This window comes from Pan troglodytes, chromosome 5, assembly GCF_028858775.2.
Source record: "Pan troglodytes isolate AG18354 chromosome 5, NHGRI_mPanTro3-v2.0_pri, whole genome shotgun sequence".
Taxonomy (NCBI): domain Eukaryota; kingdom Metazoa; phylum Chordata; class Mammalia; order Primates; family Hominidae; genus Pan; species Pan troglodytes.
In genome coordinates this window covers 170,778,999-170,798,781 of record NC_072403.2, presented here as the reverse complement: position 1 = coordinate 170,798,781, position 19,783 = coordinate 170,778,999, and the positions used below count along the sequence as shown (strand labels likewise).

General features: G+C 50.3%; 2 protein-coding genes across 45 annotated transcripts in view; one reads left to right on the top strand and one right to left on the bottom strand.

Annotated features, from left to right (window-relative positions):
• Positions 1–1,465, top strand: part of EZR (ezrin) — a 54,228-nt gene extending 52,763 nt beyond the window's left edge. Inside the window, exon 14 of one of the 2 annotated variants that reach the window (XM_016954692.4) lies at positions 141–1,465. In XM_016954692.4, the coding sequence (XP_016810181.2) occupies positions 141–305 (165 nt within the window). In that variant the 3' untranslated portion in view covers positions 306–1,465. 2 annotated transcript variants of the gene reach the window in all.
• Positions 1,466–2,349: 884 nt separating this feature from the next.
• The window catches only part of SYTL3 (synaptotagmin like 3), a 117,788-nt gene continuing 100,354 nt past the window's right edge, over positions 2,350–19,783 (bottom strand). For all 43 annotated transcript variants that reach the window (XM_063813605.1, XM_054686457.2, XM_016956552.4 and 40 more), the window contains 6 exons: positions 15,155–15,257; positions 9,814–9,984; positions 6,472–6,577; positions 5,042–5,144; positions 3,712–3,917; positions 2,350–2,726 (listed from right to left, as the gene is read on the bottom strand). In XM_063813605.1, the coding sequence (XP_063669675.1) occupies positions 2,617–2,726; positions 3,712–3,917; positions 5,042–5,144; positions 6,472–6,577; positions 9,814–9,984; positions 15,155–15,257 (799 nt within the window). In that variant the 3' untranslated portion in view covers positions 2,350–2,616. The remainder of the gene's footprint in view (positions 2,727–3,711; positions 3,918–5,041; positions 5,145–6,471; positions 6,578–9,813; positions 9,985–15,154; positions 15,258–19,783) is intronic.

Sequence of the window (19,783 nt, the reverse complement as noted above, 5' to 3'; positions counted from 1 at the left end):
TTTGGAGCAGACAGGCTTGGGGAGGGCAGTGATGTGAGCCAGCCCCACCCAGCACCCCTCTTGCCCTTCCTGTTTTCCTAGGGGACGGGCCGGGCCATATGGGGAGGAAGGGACTTGACCAATGCTGCTTAATGTTACAGACGCTGAGCAGCGAGCTGTCCCAGGCCCGAGATGAGAATAAGAGGACCCACAATGACATCATCCACAACGAGAACATGAGGCAAGGCCGGGACAAGTACAAGACGCTGCGGCAGATCCGGCAGGGCAACACCAAGCAGCGCATCGACGAGTTCGAGGCCCTGTAACGGCCAGGCCAGGACCAAGGGCAGAGGGGCGCTCATAGCGGGTGCTGCCAGCCCCGCCACGCTTGTGTCTTTAGTGCTCCAAGTCTAGGAACTCCCTCAGATCCCAGTTCCTTTAAAAAGCAGTTACCCAACAGAAACATTCTGGGCTGGGAACCAGGGAGGCACCCTGGTTTGTTTTCCCCAGTTGTATCATAGTGCCAAGCAGGCCTGATTCTCGCGATTATTCTCGAATCACCTCCTGTGTTGTGCTGGGAGCAGGACTGATTGAATTACGGAAAATGCCTGTAAAGTCTGAGTAAGAAACTTCATGCTGGCCTGTGTGATACAAGAGTCAGCATCATTAAAGGAAACGTGGCAGGACTTCATCTGTGCCATACTTGTTCTGTATTTGAAATGAGCTCAAATTGATTTTTTAATTTCTATGAAGGATCCATCTTTGTATATTTACATGCTTAGAGGGGTGAAAATTATTTTGGAAATTGAGTCTGAAGCACTCTCGCACACACAGTGATTCCCTCCTCCCGTCACTCCACGCAGCTGGCAGAGAGCACAGTGATCACCAGCGTGAGTGGTGGAGGAGGACACTTGGATTTTTTTTTAGTTTTTTTTTTTTTTTTTTTTTTTGCTTAACAGAATACATTGTTGTACTTATACACCTTATTAATGATCAGCTATATACTATTTATATACAAGTGATAATACAGATTTGTAACATTAGTTTTAAAAAGGGAAAGTTTTGTTCTGTATATTTTGTTACCTTTTACAGAATAAAAGAATTACGTATGAAAAACCCTCTAAACCATGGCACTTGATGTGATGTGGCAGGAGGGCAGTGGTGAAGCTGGACCTGCCTGCTGCAGTCACGTGTAAACAGGATTATTATTAGTGTTTTATGCATGTAATGGACTATGCACACTTTTAAATTTGTCAGATTCACACATGCCACTATGAGCTTTCAGACTCCAGCTGTGAAGAGACTCTGCTTGTGTTTGTTTGCAGTCTCTGCCATGGCCTTGGCAGGCTGCTGGAAGGCAGCTTGTGGAGGCCATTGGTTCTGCCCACTCATTCCTTCTCGTGCACTGCTTTCTCCTTCACAGCTAAGATGCCATGTGCAGGTGGATTCCATGCCGCAGACATGAAATAAAAGCTTTGCAAAGGCACGAAGCAGCACGGGTGTGTGCTTGTGTGTGGGGTGGGAGGGCTACCGCCGACTCGCCTGGGCTCTATGCTGTCCTCTGGCCAGGTTTTGTGAGGGGCCGTGGTGTCCCTGGGGGTACACTGGTAAGTTGTACTTACCAACCCAAGACATGGTGCTCCATGGGTCACCTAACCTCCTCGAGATGGTTTCCACAGGAGAGAAAGACTGCTCCAACACTCATCAGGCTCCTCTAAAATGCTCCTCATGGCCGGGCACAGTGGCTCACACCTGTAATCCCAGCACTTTGGGAGGCCGAGGTGGTCGGATCACGAGGTCAGGAGATCGAGACCATCCTGGCCAACATGGTGAAACCCCATCTTTACTAAAAATACGAAAATTAGCCTGGTGTGGTGGTGCATGCCTATAATCCCAGCTACTTGGGAGGCTGGGGCAGGAGAATTGCTAGAACCCGGGAGGCGGAGCTTGCAGCAAGCCAAGATCGTGCCACCGCACTCCAACCTGGTGACGGGGAGACTCTGTCTCAAAAAATAAAGTGCTGCTCACAGCAAAGCTGTGACTCCCCCCCCCCCGCCCCGCCGCCTTGAGACAGGGTCTTCCTTTGGCCCAGGGTGGAGCACAGTTGCATGGTCGGGGCTTACTGCAGCCTCAACCTCCTGGGCTCAATCCTCCCAGCTCAGCCTCCTGAGTAACTGGGACTACAGGTGTGCACCACCACACCTGGATAATTTTTGTTTTTTTTGTAGATAGGGTATCTATGTTGCCTGGGCTGATCTCACACTTCTGAGCTCAAGCCATACACTGCAGCCTCCCAAAGTTGCTGGGATTACAGGGGGGAGTTACCATGCCCACCAGCCGGCCTTTTACCTCATTTGATAAGCACTGGAGGACATGGATAACAACGTTTATTAAAATCTGGCCATTTTCTACATCTCAAAGAGGAGATAACCCACCAGAGGCTTAGGTAACATAATTGTGTTTAACGTAAATATACACACATACCAATAGGCGGTTAAGCCATGGGACAGGGCCACAGACGGAGACTGCTCAAGGTCAAAGCGGTCTCCAGCTGGGACCCTGCACCTGGTTCGTAGCCCCTCTGCAGACGCACAGTGCCTCACGCCTGCTGCAACCTGGAACCTTGAGGCCTTCATGTCAGTGCAGGACAAGGGTCATGTCTGTCCATAGATTGGGGCTGGAAAGGACTTTCTGCCACTGGAGCTTCGATTGTGAGCATGCATCCCTGCCAACAGCTGTGTCTCCCTCTGTAAGAGAGGAAGACAATTTAGCCATGGTCGGGGAGGGCACCACTTCATCCCCTCTCAGCCCTTTAAAAATGATGACCAGCCAGAAGTTTTTCACCTCAAGTCCACATTAAAAGGCCAACCACTGATGACAGACGCCGCCACCACCACTCCCACCCCAACAAAGCTGGTGTTGAGACTGGGATTCACCCAGGCATCCTCTGCTCTGCGAGGCTCTAACAGCCCGGAGTTCTGTAGTTTGAAAGTGAGGCGAGGACTCTGGTTTGGTGGGCTGGGTCTTCACCAAGGGAGTGGATAGTTGCACACCAGCATGGCTAGCTGGGTGGGGCCATCTCAGACTGGGGGCTGGGCTTGCCCATGGGAAGGGATTCTTAGAGGAAGACAGTATGCTTTGGACAAAATATCTCTGAAAAGCAATGGAGCAGTGAAGCTTATTTCTCTTCAGTCACTGGTTCTCAGTTGGAGGTCCTTGGAGATGTGTGCAGGTGTTTTTGGTTGTCATCATGTCAGGGACACTGCTGGCAGCCAGAAGCAGTGCCAGGCACAGAACTTCACAGCAGAGGGCTGTCCACCTACCATGCCGGAGGCGCCCTGCCGAGCGGCTCTGGACAGCATTGCTGTTTTGACCACTTTTGATGAAGTACTTTCTGAATTGCCATTTGTTTAAGAAGATATTTTCATTTAAGAAAATAATCCTTTTATGATTGACGCCAGAAACAAAAGCAAATACTGTACCTAGCCCGTTTGGAGGCCTATAATTTTTGTTTCTTTAGCAGATCTAAATCTGATTTAAATTGTCAAAATACTTGGCTGTATTATGGCTCAGCTGTAGAGTAAAAACTAGACTTAGGCATTTCCAATTAAGGCGGGCTAGGCAATTTCAAAACCAGTTAAGTCACTGCCCTGGTGGAAGCATTTTCTTTGCACGGTACCCATTAGGATAATCACAAAGTATAAACGTTTGGGCTCAATGTCTCAGACTTACTTGAACCAAGTCTGGTTCCTCCAAGCAAGCGGTCGTTCATTCCAAAGAGGGCCTGGTCCCAGACGGTTAACTCCAAGCTCGACTGCCTCAGCTGAGCTGGGGTTACGCCACTGAAGACAAATGAGTGTTTCCACTGGGGGCAAGCCTGCTTCCTCAGGACTGGCGACTTCAGTCTCAGTTTTTGTTGGTCTGGCAGAGTGAGACAGCTGAAGAGGGAACACAAACCCTGCAATCACTGCCATCCACACGGCCTTCTCTCCTGAGGCCTGTGCGTCAGTGCAGACCGGAAGCACTAAGAAAAGTGCCAAGTCCACAACATCCACACCCTCCCCAGTGAAGCAGGGTGGGAACCACAGGACTCGGCACATTTCCCTTAGGGCCGAATTCTGCATCAGGTATGAAAGGCGAGCTGCATGCTGAGGCCTCGTGGCCCTCATCTTAATCTTTCCTCCTTGGGGTGCCTCCCACCATGACTGCAGATACACGTTATCTCCTTTTAACCCTGTTCTCAGGAAAATCAACTCAGACAAGCTTGTCCAAGGCCATGCAGATAAGCAACAAGATTAGAACATAAGCTCAGTTCTTTTTTTGAGACGGAGTTTTGCTCTGTCGCCCAGGCTGGAGTGAAGTGGCGTGATCTCAGCTCACTGCAACCTCCTCCCCCCAGGTTCAAGGAAGACTCCTATCTCAGCCTCCAGAGCAGCTGGGATTATAGGTGCCCGCCACCACACCCAGCTAATTTTTGTATTTTTAGTAGAGATGGGGTTTCATCATGTTGGCCAGGCTAGTTTTGAACTCCTGACCTCAGGTGATCCACCTGCCTCAGCCTCCCAAATTGCTGGGATTACAGGCACGAGCCACTGCGTCCAGCCTGAGTTCTATCTTGACCGTCATTTTTCTCTATGTCACTGACGGGGAGTTTGCAATTCAATGTAATAATGGTATTTGCCTTACTTTTAGAGGGGCCAATGCACCTGTACTGAATGAGAATGAAATGTGGACAGTCATGCGTTTTACTGTTGGTCCAAGAGGAGATGTTAAGCTCAGGAAATATTTACTGACCACACTACATTTTCATGCTTGATTTCAAAACTGGCTTCCTGATATCACAGAACTGAGAAGATTAGGGTTTCGAGTACTCCAGCATGTACACATCCCGTGAATTTTTGGAAATCAGGGTCTTTAATATGTGTTATGTTAGATTTTCATAGGAAAGCTAAAATAAGACATTTTAAGTGGCTTACGTTTTTTAGTGTTTGCTGCAGGTTCTGGGCCATGTTGTGATGTATACTAGATCATCAATAAATATTTGATTACATCGAATACCTACCCCTTAACAAATGAGTTCAAGGTGCCATCTGGCCGCACAGGTAAATTCTTGGCTCCTAGCACTACCAAACAAAGTTGACCATGAAGTGATGGCTGATCTGTCCCTGGAAGGAAAGCCAGTATTCACTGTCAAACCATGTCTCCTGATATGTTAGTATGCAGTACCACCACCCCAAAACCGAGAGCTCAGCTAGAGAATCTGCTACAGCCCTCAGACCCCGAGAGAGCAGATGGGAGTGGTGCAGTGGGCTCTGCTGGCCCTGCCCACAGGCTGTGGCGCTGCCCACACCGTGCCGCTCTGTGGTCAGGTGGAGGACAGGATGGAGGGATTACTAAGATCCTAGCAAAGAGTAAAGAGGAACGCAAGGAGAGGGAAGATGCCGAAGTTTGAGTCTAGTTGTAGCCAGAAGTTTGGGGGAAAGTGAGAGCCCCGAGACCCTGTCTAGGAGGTTGGGATGGCCATGGGGCACTTGCTGCTGGTCTGCTGGTGACCCCGTGAACTTGGGTAGCAGAATTTCCTCTTCTAGCCAAATAAGGAGTCAGCAAAATACACAACAGAAATGTGCATTCTGGGCCGGGCGCGGTGGCTCACGCCTGTAATCCCAGCACTTTGGGAGGCCAAGGTGGGCGGATCACGAGGTCAGGAGATCGAGACCATCCTGGCTAACATGGTGAAACCCCGTCTCTACTTAAAGAAAAAAAACAAAAAATTAGCCGGGCATGGTGGCAGGTGCCTGTAGTCCCAGGTACTCGGGAGGCTGAGGCAGGAGAATGGCATGAATCAGGGAGGCGAAGCTTGCAGTGAGCCAAGATCGGGCCACTGCACTCCAGCCTGGGTGACAGCGCAAAACTCCGTCTCAAAAAAAAAAAAAAAGAAATGTGCATTCTCCCAGTCCTCCTTCCCCGCCCTCCTCCTCCTCCACCCTCCTGCTTTCCACATGCCCCACGTTATTGAAGGAGTAAAATCTCCATAGGGTCCCTGAGGACCCTCCTTCCTGACCTACTTCTTTTGCTGGGCAGCAGCTACCCACATGCCTGGGGGCGGGGATTTATCTCGTCTGAGCCCTGCAGGTACCAGTGCTCTTGGCTCCACATTGTCATGGAGCCTCTGCTCTTCAGGAGGGGCCACGGTTTCCCCAGAGACCATCCAATCTGCCCCTGGGAGGAAGGCCTAGGGCAGCATCCTTAGAGGAGCGTAGAGAGGGCATCAGAGGCCTCGTCTGCTTCTGGTCACCCGTTTCCCCCACTACGGGCTCCAGAGAACCTCTCCCGGGCTCGCTGCATCGCTCAGAAAGAAGAGCTGCTGGAGCTGGGCACGGGGGCCGTAGAAAGGAAATGCTAGAAAACCTTCATCCCACCTCAGTCTGCCTGCAGCACCAGGCTCTGCAGACAATGACACAGACAATGTCCAGGGAGCTGGAGGCCACTGACCTTCTTGAGCCTCTTGGAGTTTTCTGGGCCGTGAAGGGAGAACCAGCTTAGCCCGGACTGTGAGCTCTCCATTACTCTGAGGAACGCTGTCTTCGTATTTCTCCGCCTGGGGACAAGAGGCAGAGCTTAGGGACAGGATTCCCCAAGTCCCAAGAACCTTCTGGGTTCCTCTGGTTGTCTCAGCTTCGTCCACAGATGCTTCCCCCTGGCCCCTGCAAGGCCCTGGGTGGAGCAGGTGTGTCCGTGGCAGGACTGGTCTTCCTTCCATCTATGGTTTCACTCCCACCCTCCCCAACCCCAGCATGGGGAGGAACAGCTTGGCCACCCCAGCGAACCAGAGCCAGATGAGCCTGAGGAAGTGAAGGGACTCAAGGGCACTGCACACTCCCTAAGACATTTCTACGAAAACCCAGACACAGCCTGAGTTTGAAAAACAGAAATGAACTCAAGCCTCCACCCCATCCACCCCACCCAGGTCAGTAGAGATTCACGCTGCCCTTCCATGCCAAGGACTGGCACAGACACTGGGGACAGCATGGGGTGTAGTCTCTGTCCAGAGCCACAGGGGGTGGCCCCTCAGGGTGTGGTGAGTCTGAGGACACCTCCCTGCCCACCGAGGCACTTCTGTCATGAGTGGTTTTACCAGAAAGTGAGTGAAGAGAGGGCCGGGAAAGAGATGAGCCTGAAATCCACACCATCCTTCTCCCAGTGGGGTGGGAGGAGAGTATTGGGAAGAGTCTAGAGCAGGGTGTGTCCAGTCTTTTGGCTTCCCTGGGCCACACTGGAAGAATTGTCTTGGGCCACACATAAAATACACTAACAACAGCTGATGAGCTTAAAAAAAAATCACAAAAAAACTCATGTTTTAAGGAAGTTTATGAATTTGTGTTGGGTTGCATTCAATGCCATCCTGAGGCCAAGCATGGTGACTCATGCCTGTAATCCCAGCACTTTGGAAGGCCAAGGTGGGTGGATCACCTGAGGTCAGGAGTTCAAGACCAGCCTGGCCAACATGATGAAACCCCATGTCTACCAAAAATACAAAAAAATTAGCCGGGTGTGGTGACGGGCGCCTATAATCCCAGCTACTAGGGAGGCTGAGGCAGAGAATCACTTGAACCCAGGGGACAGAGGTTGCAGTGAGCCAAGATCACGCCACTTCACTCCAGCCTGGACGACAGAGCAAAACTCCGTCTCAAAACAAACAACAACAACCAAAAAACAGAGCCGTCCCAGGCTGCAGGTTGGACAAGTTTGGTCTTGACACATCCGGTCCACCATGGCTCCTGCCAGCACTGAGAAGCAGCCCTCTCAGTTACCCTCAGAGGCCTCAGGACTCCTGGGAGCCCACGTGGGCCAGCCCCTGTCTTCCTGGCCCTCGGGTGCCAAATGAGATATGGCTGCCTCCAGCCTCAGTGGCCAGAAACCGAGGCAGAACAGAACCCAGGGGCAGGCCTGTGGGCGGACTCCCCACCCTACTGGCTTTAGGAGGGATGCCTTTCAGCTCTGTGCCATCTGCTCCTCACCCACTCGCCAGAGCAGGCTCAGTCTGATGAGGCCTGGTGGCCGCCTGTCCTATGCCAAGCCCTGTGCTTGTTCCAGGCCTTGTCTTCGAGCTGATGACAGAGGTGTGGGAGAGGCAGGGTGCACGGGGGATTCAGCCTCGGACAGAAGGAGTTCAGGCTGGAAACTCAGGGCGTCCCGGAGGAGCCAATGCTGTTCTGAGAGATGACAGAGTGGGGGTGAGAGGAAGGCACGGAAGGCATGGAAGCCAGATGCTTCACCCACCCGCAACGTGGCTGGGGCAGGAGCAAAGGGACACTGAGGCTAAAGATCAGGCCCAGAGACGGCAGGCGTCCTGAGCTCCGGGTCCTGGAAGGGAGGCCACTTCTGGTAGGGGTAATCAGGAATGGCTTCCTGGAGGAGGTGGGTTTTGGGTCGTCTTGGGCTGACCTTGGATAGGGGTCGCATTCCAGGTAGGCACTGGGAAGGGGAGGTCTAAGCCCGGACTCTAGCTTGGGGGAGTCAGCACAGGCAGTGGGAGAGTGGGCATTGCCTGGAGGAGCAGGGAGGGGGCAGGTGGCTCACCAGGAGGCCTCAGCTGAAACCTGAGAAGCTTCCAGGCAGAGATAATGCGAATCCCAGCTGCGCTGGCTCCGGAGAGGAAAAGAAGCCAGATGGCCCTTGTGCCTTATGTCCAGGTCGGAGCAGAAGGCTGGGCCTGCTGTGGGCCCTTGGCTGAGGGGAGTAAGTCCATCCCGCTGGGTTTTTTTTTTTTTTTTTTTTGAGACAGAGTCTCACTCTGTTGCCAGGCTGAAGTGCAGTGGTGCAATCTCGACTCATTGCAACCTCTGCCTCCCAGATTCAAGTGATTCTTCTGCCTCAGCCTCCAGAGTAGCTGGGACTACAGGCGTGCACCACCACACCCAGCTAATTTTTGTATTTTTAGAGAGACGGGGTTTCACTGTGTTAGCCAGGATGGTCTCAATCTCCTGACCTGTGATCTGCCCGCCTCAGCCTCCCAAAGTGCTGGGATTACAGGCAAGAGCCACCGTGCCTAGCCTCCCCACTGGGGTTTTTTAAGAGATGGCAGAAGCCCACGTTTTTCATCCCTCGTGGTCTCACATGAACTCTCTTCCAGTCCGGGATCTGGACACAGCAAAGTACAAAGCAGCGTCTCCAAGAAATGCTAACCTCTCTCCCAGGCCTCTCCTCCTACCTGCATAGCCTGGGGGACACGGATCCTAAATGGAGTCCATCAGCTCCTCTGACCCACCCCCAGCCCATGTGCTATCTATCTCCCGCTGTGCAATTCCAAACCAGGAGCTGGAGCCCCACATCCCAGCCAGGGCGGCCTCTGCCTTCCTCACAGCATCGGGTCCAGCCATTTGTCACCTATTACTGTTAGTTATTGTCACCTATTATTGAGAGTGCCTGGGGTTGAAAGGTTAGAAACAACACACTGTAGCCCCCTGGGGGACCGCATAGCTGCGGGCGGTGCCCCCAGGGAAAGGCATGGCCAGCTTCCAGCAGGTCAGCCACCAACAAAGGGAGGCCTCTGCCAGGGGAAGCCACAGGACCTGATCCAGTCTGGTCTGTGTATGATGCTGAGGCGGGGGCTGTTCGGGTACCTGAACAGAGCTGAGCCAGTTAAAACAAACCCTCCGCCCACCCCACCCACAAGAAAGTAACTATTTCAAAGTCACAGCGCCAGGCCGGCGAACACACACTGTCTTGGGTCCAAGTCTTGCCACGTACGTTTTCTCTTCAGGGATCTCTCTGAAAAGTTATTTATTTATCACAGTGGGGATGGAGGGCACTCAGTCCAAAACCAGACATCACCTTGGCCCGGAGTGGATGCCAGCGGAAGGACTGTGTTGTGCTGTCTTCAAAGTCCCACGTGGCCAGAGGAATGATCACTTCTCCAAGAAACACTCTCCGGGCCAGAGTGCCCAGATGCCACACCGAGACCTGCAGCTGCCGGGTCACCAGCTGGGCAGGGGCCACCTGATACTGCAGAGGCAAAGAAGAGATGGTCAGCTGGGCTACCGGGGCCCGCACTCCTAGGATCCCCATCTCTGGACCCCACCTCCCAGGGCCCCACTTCCCGGGGCCTGGCGCAGGCCTCCCTCCCACAGGCTGAGTCCAAGATGCGGATGCAGCCAGGGACCTGATGTGGTTAGGGTGGGTCAAGGTGCTTACAGCCAGGGTGGGGCGGGGGGGTCCTCTCTCTGCTCAAGAACCCCTCCCCCTACTCCCCAGGTGCCCAGTGCTCTGCCTGGGGACAGGCAAGGGTAGCCCTGGTAGCCTCCCACCCCCAATTCTTAGAACAAGACAAGGATGAAAGTCCTTGTCCAGCTCACGCCTACTAGAAATCAAGCCAAAGTCTATGCTCACACAGGATTTGAACTTGCATCTAAACACTGCACCCAGCCAGGCTTGGCCAAAAATAATGATAACAGGCCCAAAAATACTAAAAAAAAAAAAAAAAATTTTTTTTTTTTGAGACAGGATCTCGCTCTGTCACCAGGCTGGAGTGCAGTGGCACGATCTTGGCTCACTGCAACCTCTGCCTCCTGGGTTCAAGCGATTCTCCTGTCTTAGCCTCCTGAGTAGCTGGGACTATAGACGCCCAACACCACGCCCGGCTCGTTTTTTTGTATTTTTAGTAGAGACAGGGTTTCACCACGTTGGCCAGGTTGGTCTCGAACTCCTGACCTCAAATGATCCACCTGCCTCGGCCTCCCAAATTGCTGGGATTACAGGCGTGAGCCACTGCACCAGCCTGTATTTATTTATTTATTTTTTTTAAAGCAAAGCATGAACTCCCCCCTCCTCCATTCCCCGCAACACCACGTGTTTGCCCTGGAGGGACGGTGCCTGTGTTCAGGCATGCAGGGCCTGTGCTGGCTTGGCAGAGGCCAACACGATGTTCTTACTGTCCACACAGGGGGCTCCCAACACACCCAAGAGTGACGAGGGAACCCCTTCCCCAGCCAAGCATGGGTTCTGCCCCATAGAGACTAGAGGCCGAAGGCCCCTGAGTGGCACCCAGCCCTTCCCAAGGTGTGGCTGACTCCACCTCAGCCTCTGAGGGCCTCACTTTAAGCTTATTAGTTGGATTTTCTCAATAATGAAAAAACCCTACAAGTTATTGAACACTTATTTATTTCATACCAGGCTTTTCAGATGCATTGATCTTTTTAGCTTTCACATGCACCCTATGAGGTCAGTATAATTCAAACCATGTTGCAGATGAAAAAAAAGAAGCTTGGAAATTCAGTGACCCTCCCTCCCTTGGTCTGGTAGCCAACACTGCAGGCCAGATTCACGTGCACTGACTGTGTCCAGGCCCGAGTCTCGCTGCTGACCTCTGTGGCCCATGCTGCCCTCACTCCGGCGCTTGTTTGGGGTTTGAATGGTGACTCCTCGTGACACGGCTGTTGCTGTGAGGCTGGACACTTGCACCCATTTGCAGCAGCTGTGGCGGTTTGTTTGCTTTGGGGTTCATCTCCTCATGCCTACCTTTACCCATCTTTCCAATCGAGGAACGAGATGGAATAAAACAGGAACTGAGACATGGTAATTTCCCTCCTTCAGCCTCTGCAAACAGAGGGGAGGCGCAGCAGGGCCGTCCCCTGCTCTGTTGGGGGCTGCCTGTAGGCTCTGTCCCCACTTCTGACGTCTGCAGGCCAGGCACACATGGCTTGGCTGGCCAGGTTAGCTTCCTCAGTTCATTCCTCCTTTTCCTCCCCGCTGGGGTGGCTTGTGGCCATGGAGATGGGCATTTCTTGGGTCACATTCCCTTTTCTCCTGCCTTTGGGTAACTTTTAGCCAGTTTTCCCTCAAGTCTATGGGTCCATATCTTTTTTGGGGGGACAGGATCTCACTCTGTCACCTAGACTGGAGTGCAGCAGTGCCATCTCAGCTCACTGCAGCCTGCACCTCCCAGGCTCAAGCGATCCTCTCACCTCAGCTTCCCAAGTAGTTGGGACTACAGGTAGGCGTCGCCATGCCCGGCTAATCTTTTAATTTCTTGTAGAGATGGGGTCTCTCTACATTGCCCAGGCTGGCCTCGAACTCCTGGGCTCAGGCCCTCCACCCGTCTCAGCCTCTCAAAGTTCTGGGATTACAAGCGTGAGCCTCCACACCCAGCCCATGGGTCCATTTCCGACTCTGCCCCACATTCAATCTCTGTCTATAAACTCTGGATTGATGTGATTATTCCCCATATTCCAGCTACACTCCTTATCAGTTAGTCCAGGCAGCTGGCCAGCTGCATCTGCTGCCCTCTGAGAAATGAAGCGGTTACTGGAACGCCACGCCACTTAGCAGGGTCGGGCTCGGGCCCCCCGGCAGCTCTCTCATCTCCAGCTGTGTGTGGGCGACGCTCAGCCACTTCTCCTGGGTCCTTACCCATTGCTCGCCCCTTTCTATCAATAGGACTACTCCCTGCTACATACAGAATCTACCTTTGCTTTGTTTTGTTTTGTTTGTTGAGACAGAGTCTCGCTCTGTTGCCCAGGCTGGAGTGCAGTGGTGCGATCTCGGCTCACTGCAAGCTCCGCCTTCCAGGTTCACGCCATTCTCCTGCCTCAGCCTCCCGAGTAGCTGGGACTACAGGTGCCCGCCACTGTGCCCAGCTAATTTTTTGTATTTTTAGTAGAGACGGGGTTTCACCGTGTTAGCCAGGATGGTCTCGATCTCCTGACCTCGTGATCCGCCTGCCTCGGCCTCCCAAAGTGCTGGGATTACAGGCGTGAGCCACCGCACCCGGCCTAGAATCTACCTTTTCAAACCAGACCTATTTTCCATAGCCCTGTTAGGTCCACAAGGCTTGCTCCAGGCTCAGCTGGGAATGAGGTGTAAGGATCACTTGAGAGCAGGGCCAGGCAATGACCAATGTCACCGAGTGAGATCACTTCATCCTCTCCAGGCCCCCAGGACAGTGGTGTCAAATGGGGTACAAGTCTCCCTGGGTCCAGAAAGGCTTGCTAAGAAGTACTCTGCTCAGAAAAATTTGAGGATCAATTTCTAGATCCTCACATTTGATGTGCACTTCTCTCAAAACTGGCTGGAGACAGTCCTCACAGCCTCATCCACCCGAATCGTACTCTGATGGCTCACCCCAGGTCGCACAAAGCCTGGGTGCCGCACAAAGGTGTGATTGTGATTGGAAATACTGGCTTTTAGCGAGACTTTTAATGCTGGATCGGCCTCCCCGGCTTCCCATCCTTCGCTTCTTATGCGTATTTCTATTAAGGATGAGGCTGGCCGGTGTTGGGATATTTTGCATTTAGGATCAATTAGAGATGCCGATTATTTTAATTGTAACTGGAAAGTTTCCCAGGACTATAAAATATTCACAATATACTAGATAAGACCCAGGGATAAAAATTTTAAGTGATATCTTTGAGATTCTGTGTACATTTTAAGGTAGGTAACCTTTTAACTCCAATTATATAACCACATTTTTTTTTTTTTTTTTTTGAGACGGAGTCTCGCTCTGTCACCCAGGCTGGAGTGTAGTGGCGCTATCTCAGCTCACTGCAAGCTCTGCCTCCCAGGTTCACGCCATTCTCCTGCCTCAGTCTCCCAAGTAGCTGGGACTACAGGCGCCCGCCACCACGCCCGGCTAATTTTTTGTATTTTTAGTAGAGACGGGGTTTCACCGTGTTAGCCACGATGGTCTCGATCTCCTGACCTCATGATCCACCCGCCTCAGCCTCCCAAGGTGCTGGGATTACAGGTGTGAGCCACGGCACCCAGCCCAGAATCTGCATTTTAAAAAAATCCCCAGGTCCAAGTACAGCTGCATCTTAGAAAATAAGAAATTTAGGCCTGGCGTGGTGGCTCAGGCCTGTAATCTCAGCATTTTGGGAGGCCGGGGTGGGCAGATTACCTGAGGTCAGGAGTTCAAGACCAGCCTGGTCAACATGGTGAAACCCCATCTCTACTAAAAACACAAAAAAATTTGCCGGCCATCGTGGTGGGTACCTTTAATCCCAGCTACTCAGGAGGCTGAGGCAGGAGAATTGCTTGAACCTGGGAGGTGGAGGTTGCAGTGAGCCAAGATAATACACTGCACTCCAGCCTGGGCGACCAAGAGTGAAACTCCATCTCAAAAAAAAAAAAAGAAAAGAAGAAATGTTTTAAAAATGTAAATCCCCATGGGATGTTATGCACACAAATTTTGAGAACCGCCAGTCCTTTGTGGCTTTGAGCTGTATTTCTAAGGACTCTGTAGGTCTCAGTTTCCCCATGGGTAAATGAGGATTCTAATAATTACCCCAGGCTGTATATAAAGCACTTGGCCACAGTAGGGACCCAGGAAACAAGGGCTATTATTATTTAATGAACTCAAGGCTCTGTGCCAGCTGCCCAGATGGCCCCTGGCTGGCAGCTCACAGACACCCCCTGCTTGCCAAGAAAGGCAAACAAAGCCCTCTCCTGTCACAGGCATGAGACGAGGGGACCTCTGGCTGCCCAGCCCCGGCGGGGTAGCCTCTGCAGCTCTGGGCTACCCCCCTCACCCTGCACCAAGATTGGGGCCACCACAGCCAGCTCTCTGCAGATACCAGACCTCAGCTGCAGCCTTCCACCCGACATCAGAGCGCGTGGCCCCATCTCTGCCCTCAACCATCAATCACATTTCTTAGTATCATAGAAAGTGAAAATCCAAACAATTCCTTTGTAAGATTTTTCATAAAAGGATTCATTTAAAAAAAATAAAATTAGAAGAAACCTGAGTTTGTCAGAAATACAATAAACGGGCACTTTTACAAAGACAGTAACTCAGGAGTTTAATTTTCAGGGCACTCTGTCTGAGAGCACCTCTTTGATAGAAACATTCACTAAGACAAACTAATTTTTTAAATTATCCTGTGCCCCGGTGTTAGCCCGAGACAAAGAGGCAGCCAGGTTCTTTTTCAGAATCTTCTCAGAAATCATTAATCAAAAGCCATTCCTGAGTCTGGCAGACTCTGCACTTTTCCTGTACAAAGGCTGACATTTATTTTCTACCAACTTAGCACTGATTGACAGAGCCGCAAAGAAACATATAGGTGTCTGTATTATATCTAACTGAGTCAAGAGTTTGAAAGCACCATCCACTGGACTCTGCCCCAGGCGCTCCACCCGGGCTGGGGAGGACTCTGCACAGGAATATCTGTCCAGCAAGTACCTTCAAGGTCTCCTGAAAGGTCGGGTCCACCGTGTTCCTTTGGACTCCAGTCTTGCGCTTTCCCTGGGAGGATCTGTCGGGCAACAGGTAGGTCTTCACATACCTAGGGGCCAAACACAGCGGGGACAGAGTGAGAACTCAGGGAAAGGGGTGGATAAAGAGTTTGGGGGCAGCAGAGAACCCACATGCCAGCGTTTTCTTTACCAGGCTTCCTGCTGGAATTTTTGGGTTGATAGAAAGGACTTAATAGCCTAATAGTGAGCAACGTTAGTGCTGGGTGGGCAGCTTCTGATCCACGCAGTCTATGGTCAAATGCTAGCCACATAACCCTCTGGAATATTCCTGGGGGTGTGAAGCTCGTCCTGCCTTCCTCAGGCCCTACTCCATTTGGCGAAGACCATGGAACCAGAGATTCTCTCGCCTGCCTGGATGTCAAGGCCATGAGCCGGATTCCCGTCCCTTCTGCCACCCACCACCTGCAAAAGAAAAAAAAGTGGAAGTAGAAAGCATATGCCTCGCACTGTGCTGTTTCCTTGCAGGGGCCTCAAAGACTCTGCTCCTCCCAACCGCTGAGAAGTGGGATTCTGCTGAGTCTAGAGGTCGCACGCAGCATGACAGATGTCTCCATCTGCACTCACCCAGCCCCTGAAATCCAGGCGGAGAGGAAGACATGTCCTGTCCTGTTCTAGGCTGACCCCTCCATACAGGCCCCTATGCTGCCCTTCATGGCTCCTCTGGCAGCCCCAGTGATGGCAATGACCCCCCGCCCCCCACCAGCAGCAGCCCAAGCCCCCTCTCCACAGGCTAGAAACAGGCTCTACTTTCCAAAGTAAAAAATCACAGTGAGCCTCCTCTATCTGTGCCCTTCTTTAGCCCCAGTCTTGGGTCTCTTCTTCCCCCTAGGTTAAGCTTTTTGTGAAAATACTCAAAATCGGCCAGGAGGCCAGGCGCAGAAGCTCACACCTATAATCCCAGCACTTTGGGAGGAGGAAGTGGACGGATCACCTGAGGTCAGGAGTTCCAGACCAGCCTGGCCAGCATGGTGAAACCCTGTCTCTACTAAAAATACAAAAATTAGCCAGGCATGATGCCATGCACCTGTAATCCCAGCTACTCAGGAGGCTGAGGCAGGAGAATCACTTGTACCTGGGAGATGGAGGTTGCAGTGAGCCGAGATCACGCCACTGCACTCCAGCCTGGGCAATAAAGCAAAATTCCATCTCAAAAAAGAAAAACAAAACAACCCAAAAACTGGCCAGGCACCTGGCTCAGGGAGGATTCCATAAGCCAGGAATTTGAGACCAGCGTGGGCAATACACAGGGAGAACTCATCTCCACGAAAAATTTAAAAGTCAACTGGGTGTGGTGGTGTGCACCTGTAGTCCCAGCCACTCGATGCCCGAAGTTGGAGGATCACCTGAGCCCAGGAGGTCAAGGCTGAAGTGAGCCATGATAACATCACTGCATTCCAGCCTAGACGGCAAAGCAAGACTCTGTCTCAAAAAATCAAACCAAAACAAAAAATCCCTCAAAACTCCATCTCTAATTCTTCACAGTTCATTTACTCTTAAGTTACTGAGCATTACACATTCATGCAATCTCATATATGTAAAACAGAATATATAAAATATACCTATACGGCTGGAAGCATTATAATAAAGTGCACACCCATGTACCCGCCCCCCCAGCTTAGGAAACAGAACATAACCAGTGACTTCCCTATCATAATCCTGCCCGTAACCAGGTAATAACCATATTGGATTTTATATTTATCACCCCCTTGGTTTTCTTTATGGTTTCACCATTTTGATGTGTCTCCTTAAACAATGTACTGCTTAGTTTTCCCTGTTTTTGAACTTTTATATAAATGGGATCATTCTGTATACATTCTTCCATAATTTGCTTCTTTTCACTCAATATTATGTTTGGGATTCATCTATGTTGCTGTAACTGCCGCTCATTCATCTCTAATCCTACGTATCATTCCATTGAATGAATACACAAGTCATTTATCCTGTTGATGAACATTTGTCTTATGCCCTAGTTTTTCCCTCTGCTCATGGTGCACATGTGCAAGCACTTCTCTTGGCATATAACCAGGAGTGATAGGGTATATGCCCCTTCAACTCTTCTAGATGATGCCAAATTACCAATTCAATCTCTTTAATAGATATAGAGTTATTCAGGTTTTCTATTTCATTTCATGTCAGTTTTGGCAATTTGTGTCTCTTGAGAATGTGTCGATTTCATTTCAGCCAGGTGTGGTGGCTCATGCCTGTAATCCCAGCATTTTGGGAGGCCAAGGTGGAAGGATTGCATGAGCCCAGGAGTTTGAGACCAGCTTGGGCAACATAGTGGGACCTCATCACTACTGAAAATTTTTTTTAATTGGCTGGGCACGGTGGTGTGCACCTGTGATCCCAGCTACTTGGGAGGCTAAGGCAGTAGGACCAGTTGAGCTCAGGAGTTTGAGACCAGCCTGGGCAACATAGTGAGACCTCGTTTCTAAAAAAAAAAAAAAAAAAGAAAGTAAAGAAGGTGTTCATTTCATCTAAGTTGTTAAATTTATTAGCACAAAGTTTTACATAATAGCCCCTTATTATATTTTTTTTTTTTTTTTTTTTTTTTTTTTTCCAGACAGAGTCTCACTTGGTTGCCCAGGCTGGAGTACAGTGGCACAATCTTAGCTCACAATCACAGCCCTCCCGGGCTGAGGTGATTCTCCCACCTCAGCCTCCCAAGTAGCTGGGACTACAGGTGTGTGCCACCACACCTGGCTAATTTCTATTTTTTATTATTATTTAATGAGAGGGAGTCTCACTCTGTCACCCAGGCTGGAGTGCAGTGGCATGATCTTGGCTCACTGCAACCTCTGCCTCCTGGGTTCAAACAGTTCTCCTGCCTCAGCCTCCTGTGTAGCTGGGATTACAGGCACATGCCACCATGCCTGGCTGATTTTCTCTGTATTTTTAGTAGAGACGGGGTTTCACCATGTTGGCAAGGCTGGTCTTGAACTCCTGACCCTCAGGTGATCCACCCTTCTCGGCTTCCCAAAGTGCTGGGCTTGCAGCCATGAGCCCCCAGCCTGACCCCCTTATTATACTTGAATGTCTGCAAGTGCTGTCATGTTGTCTCTTCTTTCATTCCTATACTGGTATTTGAGTATTCTCTATTTTTTTTTTTTCAGGCGGAGTTTTGCTCTTGTTGCCCAGGCTGGAGTGCAATGGTGTGACCTCAGCTCACCGCAACGTCCACCTCCCTGGTTCAAGGGATTCTCCTGCCTCAGCCTCCCTAGTAGCTGGGATTACAGGTGCCTACCACCATGCCCGGCTAATTTTTGTATTTTTAGTAAAGATGGGGTTTCACCATGTTGGCCAGGCTGTTCTCAAACTCCTGACCTCAGGTGATTCACCTGCCTTGGCCTCCCAGAGTGCTGGGATTATAGTTGTGAGCCACAGCATCCAGCCTTTTTCTAGCATTTTAAGGTGGAGGTTTAAATAATTCATTTTAAGTCTTTTTCTTTTAAATATAAGCACTGCTTTAACTGCATTCCTCAAATTTTGAAATTTAAAAGTCAGGAAATACTTTTGGGGCAAAGACTATTCCAGTTTTCCTGAGGTAGACGGTACAGGAAGAGTAATAATAAAAGCTAAGACTAGAACAATAGGAGAGATTCTGTTACGAAGGAACCACAAGTGCTACAGAAATGTGTACTTAATTTGGTACTAAAGAGCTACTAAAAATTTCAGAGCAGAAGAGAGTTTGATTAAATCAACAATTGATTTCTTTTCCCATCATCACTCTTTAGCTGGTAATTAAAACAGTATGCCAGAAGTTCCCCATGTAAGAAAAAAGAAAGGCAAAACTGAGGCCCCTGCCTTAAACTATATATAGAAAATCAATTCCGCTTGTAATGTGAACAGATCTAAGTGTGGGGAAAAAAAGAAAACAAAAAACGATAAGAAGAAACCAGAGAACGTATTTAAACCCTTGGGTGCCACAGGAATTCTTCTACAGACACAAAAAGCAGAGAGTTTAAAGGAAAAGCTTGATACATTTGATATTAAACTTTCTACAAGAAAAGTCATAATAAACAAGTTAGAAAACAAGTTACAGCTAGGATGGATAAAATATGTACAATACATATAACTAATAAATAATTTTTAAACCTTTTTAAATTAGGTTTAACAAAAAACCTCTGGTAAATAAATAAAACAATAAACAATCCAATAGAAAAATGGGAGGCCAGGTGCAGTGGCTCATGGCTGTAATCCCAGAGCTTTGGGAGGCTGAGGTGTGAGGATGGCTTGAGCCCAGGAGTTTGAGACCAGCCTTGGCAACAGAACAAAACCCTGTCTCTACAAAAATAAGTTAAAAAATCTAGCTGGAAAAAAAAAGTTACAAGTTTAGCCTCCTACATAGCTGAGACTACAGGCATGTGCCTCCCAGCTACTCAGGAGGCTAAGGCAGGGAGATCGCTTGAGCCTGCAGTGAACTGTGATTGTGCCATTGCACTCCACTCCTGTAGTCCCAGCTACTCAGGAGGCTGAAGTGAGAGGATTCCTTGAGCCTACTAGGACTTTGAGGCTGCAGTGAGCTATAGTGGCACCACTGCGCTCCAAGCTGGGT